General features: G+C 36.7%; 1 protein-coding gene across 1 annotated transcript; it reads right to left on the bottom strand.

Moving 5' to 3' along the window:
* Positions 1 to 3,758: 3,758 nt before the first annotated feature.
* LOC105389228 (trypsin-1) lies at positions 3,759 to 6,571 on the bottom strand. The gene is made up of 4 exons (XM_011560320.3): positions 6,423 to 6,571; positions 5,312 to 5,504; positions 4,517 to 4,772; positions 3,759 to 4,081 (listed from the first exon to the last, which is right to left on the bottom strand). The coding sequence occupies exons 1-4, from the start codon at positions 6,508 to 6,510 to the stop codon at positions 3,770 to 3,772; spliced, it is 849 nt and encodes a 282-aa protein (XP_011558622.3). The 5' UTR covers positions 6,511 to 6,571; the 3' UTR covers positions 3,759 to 3,769.
* Between the last annotated feature and the right edge of the window lie 2,354 nt (positions 6,572 to 8,925).

Here is an 8,925-nt window from a genome sequence, read left to right as displayed (position 1 = left end):
ACACAAACGTAAAAATTACAATATGTTTGTATGTACAGTGTTAGATGGACTGGGTCACGCACACACGCGCATCTCCGAACTACCCCGAGCGATGGGGTGCGATCGTGGGGGCACCGATACACTCGCGCTAGGGCTGCCAACAGATGGTCACGCACACCGACGCAGAGTGAAAGGGAAAGCTACATCGGTAAACAAATCGGCCAGAGTGCCGTCGCACTCGCTGATCCGCTGTGTCATTGTGTGCTGTCGCGCTGAACTGATATAGATTGTTCTGTGAAATTGCCAGGTAATAGGCTAAGGGACTGTATTACACCTATTTATCGTTGAGCTTCGATGTTTAACGGCATAATTGAGTTTGATTTTGGTGACGCTGTGAGCCTGTGCATTTTGAATTTATTTTAAATTATGCTAGAGCTGGCATTTATTTTTCAGGTTTTAAAGAGAACTCTTTTACACAGTAATTTACAGTATGTAAAATTATAAGTTCATAGAGTGAGTCTTTCAGATAAATAAGACTATACTTACTCACCTAAATAGGTACCAACGCATTATAAAAACAACCTCTTTTCTTCACCTTTCAGAAAACTCTCTGGTAAAAATTATTGTTTTATGTAAATTTCAGTTAATCAATAAAAAATTGATGTGATTAATTATTATGTGATAATAAACCCGTTTAGAGACACTCCATCAGTCTCAGCAATTGTCTTTGACTTGAAACAAATGAAGACAGTCGAAACGTCAAATAGGCGAACGTGGCGTGATGACAGAGATTAGAATTGATCCGAGGACCGAGACTCGACACCTATTTGTGTATACGTTATTGCCGTCTGAGCAATGCCACCCCTAGAATAACTGCTAAGTGGAGAAGTGTCTTTGCAATAAGTAGTTGACTATTATAGCACTCTTATTGTGTATAACAATTCTTATCAATAATATGATGCAATTTCCTATGATTATAATTAGCTATAATCTTCTTATCGTGTTGGTGATAAGGGTGGGTGAAATAGAGTTTTTCGCTGTGGTGAAAGCCAGTCGAGTCACCGTAGATATAATAAGGTAAGGTAGTCACGTCACCTGGAAATGCTCTCTAAAAATTTATTTATTTTTGTTTAAGAATAACTTGCAAAACAATTTTCGAATATGAAAAACATAATTAGGTGAAAAATTGCTTGAGAGAAAACATTTAGGTAGGTACTTAACCTACCTAAATGTTTTCTCTTTCAGAATCACTTAAACATCCTACGACTATTATAAATGCGAAAGTTTGTGAGTAGGTGTATATGCTTGTTACATCTTGATGTCAAAACTGCTGAACCGATTTTAATGAAATTTGGTATGGAGTTAGCTGACACCCTGGATTAACACATAGGCACATCTACAGTATTCTCACGGGAAAACTTTTTAAGGCGAAGCGAAGCTGGTGGGAACAGCTAGTATGCCATAATATTCACTTCTCCTTGCAAAATGTGCTGTCATTTGCTACCCTACCGAGGCGTATCCGTCGCCGATGGAATAGTGATGGGCTGTCTGGGAAACTTTCAAGTTATTATCGATAGAAAATTGAGACTCGCTAATGTGATTGCTTGGATGAATTTGAAACTTTACCGAGATTGTAACCTATAGTGAGCTGAACCCTTTTTCCATCTTCTGCATTTATACTCAAGGGTAAAATCGCGAAATGTATTGCCGTTTTTGTAATTAGAACAATGCAGTTAAGTCCTACTTACTGGCACATAACTCGAGGGAACTGATGGTAGCTTTGTAAACAAATGGGTTCTTGTTAGACAATTTAACGATCGATTTCTCTACCAAGGACAGTTCTTCAATGTATAATCAATGAATGATAGATAGAAATATTACTTATATCCTAACCATATTGAGTAGTTTTATATTTGCAGCCTAGGTATCTAGTAGTTTTGTGGGATCAGAACTGATGTTAGGTCAGGTAACTACTTCAGGTAGTTAACAATTTAGAAATCATTCTACAGGGTAAGTTATGTTACTCAGACATGAAGAATTTAGGTTTATAGAGAATGGATAATGTTACTCAAGTGATCATACTGAAAAGAAAATTCTAACTAGGTAGGTACGACATGTACTTACTTATGTACAAACTCTGTAAAAGTACAAAGTATTTAACCTGAATCATTTCCTTCTGTTCAAGTGAAAATTTTCAGCATTAAAAAAAACCCTACGTTTTATTTATTATACTAAAATCAGAAATTGGAAATTCGCTAAAAAAAAATTCATTTTCGATAGAAACTTTGTTGGTCACGTGACTTTTTTACAATGGAAAATTATTTTCTTTTAATAATATTTATTTTTACGTGAATTTCCAATTTCTGATTTCAGTTTCGGGCTTAGATATAACATGCTGCACATGTAGGATTCGGCTTAGTATACCCTTTTTGCAACCCCCTGTATACCTACCAGGTTAAATGAAAAAAATCGTCCTCTTTAGCGCTGTCAACAAGATCTGCGCTGGTGATGGATCGCCTCATTCTAAATCGAAAGATTCGATTATGATTAGCTGCCGTCACAAAAAATAAGACCACCACCCTCCTTCCCCATTGATAAGTAGGTAAATAATAAAAAAGAATATACTTAATAGATAAATCTAATGTAAAATACTTATACAAAATAAGTTTATGATGTTTCATATAATACCTATAAATTACAATATTTAACAAAATAATGTGTTTTACACTAGCAAGTTTTCGAATTCGGTAGCTTAGGGGAATCATCAAGTCAAATTACATGAAATTGAAAAGTTGAATCAAAGTAACCGAATCAAATAACTTGAAAAACTGGTGTAATCTTCGTTAAATACGGTGAAAACTTCCGACGCCCTCAATAATCCGTTTCCACAGCCCTAGGAACAACCTCATTTCTCGTCAGGCGAAACGCAATCCGAATCATACTTAGTGCGTACTTCAATAAGAGTTAGTTTTCCTCTGGTGTGTTTCACCGAAGGTCCTCGGTGTAATTGTAGATATTACTTACGACACCCCCGCATTTAGTTATGTTCCTTCTCTCTTCACTACGTCAAAATGACAGTAGGACGTCCCTTTTTGACGACTTGTGATAAACTTTGGGGTGACTCAGAATTAATATTACCATGGACGTAATTTGCTAGCTTGTCGCGCATTGTTTTGTTGGTTTTTATTGCATAAAGATCACCAGATTGGGTTTTCTTGCCGTCTTTTGTTTCATTGATGAATTGATGACTTTATTTGACAATTACATCCTCTTGTTTTGTATAAATTAATAAAACATTAACTTTTAACACTTATTGAAAACGTATGCATGATCAATTTCATAACTCTGTAGGTACAGAATTAGGTATAACCTGAAAAAAAAACGAAGTTTGCGTGCGTAAATTCAGTAAAACGTAAATTTGGCACACAATTTCGTTGTTTTATCAGTGTCAGGAACATAAAATGGTTTGTCGCAATGTCATTGACTCCTGAAGTTGCAAGTGACATCGCCGTAAAGAGTTGTTTGTATTCAAATTAGGTTACACGACATGACACGACTATGATCCGATGCGATTCGTCACTCGTATCGATAAATCGATAAGTGGGCCTCAGTTGGAATTGCTTCATGTTATCATTTATGTTGTAATTTTCTTGCAGATCAGAATAGGCAATTAAAACACAGATTTAGATTACATCATTTTCAGGGTCCTTAATCTCTATTTAATATTACACAACCAAGACATTATTATTACATAGGTACTGTTTCAAAAAATCACCGTACTAAATTTTCCTCAATCCGTATTCTTATCAATTTTATCCAAAACTTCCTGTATCCACTTAGTATACACTGAGACTCGTGTATACACGCCGGGGTACCTCACATCAGCACAGCCTTCCCCCCACGAGACCAGACCGATCAGGTAGCCATTGTAGGCCAGTGGTCCTCCAGAATCACCTTGGCATGCGTCTTTCCCCGGGTTGGCTCCAACAGCACATATCATTTCAGAGGTGACCGTAGCTATGGACAGGTAGGCGCGTAAGCATGCCGATTGAGGCACGATGTTCACCGTCGCAGAACGAAGTGTTCTTGATGCAGTAGCGGACTGAAAAATGTATGTATACATATTTATATTACTAGGAGTTTAATGTAAATTGTGAGTCATACTGCCTACTTCTGTAGTCAGTATGTATGATAATGATAAGGATGGTGACGTGATGCGTAAGAATGTAGAGTGCTCTCAATACATGTTTTGTCTGCTCTAATTGCATCTGATTTGACTTTCTTTGTTGATTCTTTTAAAGGTTAATTTTTTTTCACAATTAGAGAAAACAAAGGTATCGGTATTGTAGACTGATTTGATTAAAATTAATGGACTCCCTATAGACTAATTCCATATTTCTATCTTCTACTTGGCCATGGCATCCATCCGACCTCCTGTCTATGATCCTCAGTCCAGCCAGCTGGAGGGCGTCTCACGCTTCGTTACTTAGACTTTAGTGGGGATAATAATAATAATAACAGTAACAAACATACTTACTTCAGTGACACCATACCCCGAAACTATTGCTTGAGATCCATCAGGTATGAACGCGCCGTAAGGTATAATTTTGATTGGCAAAACTTTATCACTGAATACTATGAAACTCGTCTGTAGCACTGCGATGTCATTGTTCAGTGATGTGCTAGAATAGTCTTTATGGACTTCCACTTTGGTCACAGGGTATGTGCTGCCTCCCGAGGAACGGTAGGACGTTCCTACCAACACCCGCAAGTTATCTGGATTCTGTTTATATCTGAAATAATAAACCTATTTTAATGACGGTTAAATAACTGACTGACTTTGACAGATTTTTTATGTATGTATCAAGTTTTGTTTTAATAAAACATAGTTTAATTATCATAACATATCAAACAAAAGATCAGCATTTTCGGTGAAAAAGTAACCATTGTGAATGCAGCTTTAAATTCTTAACGTAGGAACTTATAAAAACCACTAAAATTAGCTCTATCGGGAACTGTCGCAAAAGGCAAAATAGACAAGGGAATGACCTTTGGTCAATGAATCAAAACTAATTCCCTTGTTACTCCGGACCTACCGAATAAAGTGGCGAGTCAGTATCCTCGGCCGCTCCTCGACCAATGCACGGCTAAATACCTCAAAATATGTTCATATTATCTCTTTCACCCAAAGGTTGTCTGGTAGAGATGTTATCAATAAAGCCGCCTTTCTGTACTGTTTTTTTATGTTTATAAGTTGATTATTGTATTATTTCCTTTTGGTGCAAATAAAAAGTATTGTTTTGTTTAACTATCAGCTCACAGGACCACTTACGCAAGCACGCAATGCGCGGCGGTCAGCACGGCCCTGGAGTGCACCACCACGGCCCCACACGAGTGGCTCCACGCCTCCGCCACCCGCCTCCTCAGGGCCGCCTGGTACGGCACCCGGCTGATGTCCACGTCTACCCCGTTTATTATGCGAGGTGATGTGAGAGACGATGAGGCTAGGGTGTAGTCACTGGGTGCTGAAATGGGTTTGGTTATGTTGTGGATTTGTTATAGATTTTTTATTGCAAGTACAATACCTCATCTTTAAAACTATGTTCATGGTGTGTTTTTATCAATAAAATCAACTTTAAAACTATGTTCAAAACATGGAAGTAGAAAAAAAGAATTTAGAATTTTCTCTACTTCCATGGTTCAAAATAAGTATAGTGCGACAAACTTATCTGTTCCGGTGACAGTTAACTAAATTGGTCCATATCTCATTATTTACTAATAAATTATATATTGATATAGATTAGATGGGTTTATTAACACCACAAGAGCGAATTAACAATACAAGCAAACTTAAAATCTTATAGAATCAAGAAATATTAGGCATTTATGTGAGCTGTCACCGGAACAGATAAGATTGTGGCACTGTATATTTTGTTGATGAAAAACACACAATGTACATAGTTTTAAAGTTGAAGTATTTTCGCATATACTCGCATATCCTTATAAGGATGGCCTGGAACATTCAATTCTAGCTACAGGTGAAATTGATAAGTACTAGACTTTAAAGTCAATAATCTTGGTAGTATTTATGTAGGTTTAGTATTACCTACGTTCATTTTATAGTTACTGGATAAAACAAATGAATACCGAGATTATACAATTTGTTAGTGGAGAAAGATTTTAAATAATTGCGAAAAATATATGTAATACGCCCTTGAAATGGACACGTGACTTTTTCACTGAAGTCGAAAAAGCTCAGGAGCTTTTTTCACAACTTTAGAAAGCTTTTATTGTGTTTCTTAAATGCCTTTGACCAACTTTTTAACTATTTGATGTTTATAACAGACTTTTCTCGATTTTAAAAACAACATTTCACAACACTACTATTTCTAAACATAAATAAGTATATAAAACACTAGTATAATACAATTTACTTCACTCACTCAGTATAAAAAATAAAATTGCAAATAATATCTTCATTTTGTCGATATTGTAAAACAACTGACACAGATATTGGTCCAACAGCTTCATTTCAGTCAAAGATAAAGTTATCTTTTCACGTACAGGTAAGTATAGACATCATGCTCTACGTATGAAATTTCACTTAAAAATGCCTTTATCTTATCATTTCATATCAATTTAAAGATCTAGATAGCAAAAAAATAAATGATTAAGTATCATGGGTTTCCCAATACCTAGACTTAAAAGACTTCTGAGAAAGTTTTACCGATGTATGTACAATGTACATGAGTACATACAATATACATAGGTACCTACATCAGAATAATCTATCAAAAGTCTCCAACAATAAATAAATGCAGATGTAGGTATGACCACAAAAATATATTATACGTAACCCGTCATATCTGCCGAAGAACCGATAACCGTTGGGGTAGACGAGTTCTCGAGTGGAGACCACGAACAGGCAAACGCAGCGTGGGACGCCCTCCTGCCCGCTGGACTGACGACCTTAGGCGGGTGGCGGGTAGTGGTTGTATGAGGAAGGCCGAGGACCGAGTGTTGTGGCGCTCCTTGGGAGAGGCCTATGTCCAGCAGTGGATGATTATTGGCTGATGATGATGATGACGTAACCCAGAATAGTGCGTGTTGAACACGGTATTTGACCAATGCATGCCTAATGTACCTACTTAGGAATGTATTTGACTAACCTCTATCTTTTAGCTTTTATGCTACTAACTACTGTATATGTTTTTAGACATTACCTTGCGGGAATTTATCTACCTGGCTGTAATACGATCATTGGACGGTAACGTCATGAATACATTACTCTTATTTCTAGTTGAGGTAGGTCTTATTTCACACCACTTAACCAGCAATGGAAGGTGTTCGTGTAAAGTCAGCTGTGCACGAATAAAATATAATTTTATGAGCAAATATTGTCCATGATTTCAGCAGTCGTAATGTAATATAATTAAGACATAAATTACGCTACTTACCTTAAAAATTAAGTGCCCCGTTAAATCCTTGTAAGTAAGTGTAAAATCGCAAGCATTGCCTTATTACCGTTTAAAACATATAAATTTCTTTAAAATCGTAAAAATATCATCATGAGGTGGGTATTTAGTGTTAATTACTGTTGCATAAGTGTTCTTTCATTCGGTTGTCATCAGTTATGTGTTTTCAGTACTCCGATTTTAATTAAATATGTATATTTAAGTTTTTGGAAATGTAAGCGTGTTTTTTTTTCTTTTTTAAGAAGGAGGCCGTAATAAATCACAAATATGACTTCAGCTATATGGGACTCATATCCTGAAAAAGTCTGAAGTAAATGCTTTATAATTGCACCGCAATGAAGGTTTTATCGCGTAATCGGCGTACTGCAAGCTTCGATGCAATTAGTGAAAAAAATACTACATAATGGCCTATTTTTGAGAATCTTTCGAAGTTAATGAATTTTATTTTACATTTTATCACCTCTAGGTCGAAAAGGACTTTCGTTTTTTCTTGAATAAACTATTTACGTTCTACAATACAATATCAAGTCACATATTTTGTAACCTTAACGTACGTTATATTATAATTTATTTACATACAGTCTAAAGAATTTTTGTTTCATAGTTATTTACCTACTGTCTTTGTCATCACAACAGTACCTTGTCATCACAACAGTACCTAGAATACGTAGGAACCCACGCCAGAAAGAAATAAAGTAGCCGACTCATCAACTGATCGAATTTTCGCCCACCCACGTGTCACGTGACCAATAAGCCATACTATCCAATCCGATACCAGAGATAAGATAGTTCACATTTAAATCAATAGAAAGCGCCCGTATACTGTCCGCACAACCATTGTCCCCTAAACCAACCTTTCGCACCTACCGTTCCAGTGAAAAGTACGTCTTATTCCTCCGACGTTTGGGTTTACTCGACGGTGATTTTGACGATAACTGGAGAGACTAACAATGGTGAACGGTTCATATGGAGGTATACTCCTACGCGTGGCTCTTCCTGCATTCCGGAGGGAGCCAAAGACCTCTTGATTTCACTTAAGGGTCATCTGTGTTGGGTGATATTCGACGATGTCATTAAAATTCGTGTGATTTTTGGAATTGTGTCATACATTCGATGATTTTTTCCAGCGTAGGAGGTAGGAGGGCCATTTTCATAATACAGTACTTAGTAGGTTAATTTTCTACTATGCAGCATGAAGTATAAGCAGTAGCAGCATTGAGAAATATAATAATAATATTAAAATAGCATAATAAATACATCAGTAAGTGCGTTTTCTATGCGCGGATGCCAACACATGCGCCGGCGCCACACTCCGTCACGTCACAAGCTGACTGCAACAGTACGATATCTTAGTCCTTATGGTGGTTGACGCAATCGCTAAAATACACTCGGGAAAAATTAAAAGGTTCTACCTGTCATTGCCGTACCACATGTCACTGAAACTTTTTCATTGCTCGTGAGTGTAATGAAA

Source organism: Plutella xylostella, chromosome 9 (genome assembly GCF_932276165.1).
Source record: "Plutella xylostella chromosome 9, ilPluXylo3.1, whole genome shotgun sequence".
Lineage (NCBI taxonomy): Eukaryota > Metazoa > Arthropoda > Insecta > Lepidoptera > Plutellidae > Plutella > Plutella xylostella.
This window is presented reverse-complemented; position numbering and strand designations above follow the sequence as displayed.

Bases quoted from the DNA above. Each gene is read 5' to 3' on its own strand.
- LOC105389228 (XM_011560320.3), bottom strand. From the start codon at position 6,510: ATGAAGCTGTTGGACCAATATCTGTGTCAGTTGTTTTACAATATCGAC. The intron at 5,505-6,422 runs GTGAGTGAAGTA...AACCCATTTCAG, and splicing joins AATTTTATTTTTTATACTGA to CACCCAGTGACTACACCCTA. The intron at 4,773-5,311 runs GTAAGTGGTCCT...TTATTATTTCAG, and splicing joins GCCGCGCATTGCGTGCTTGC to ATATAAACAGAATCCAGATA.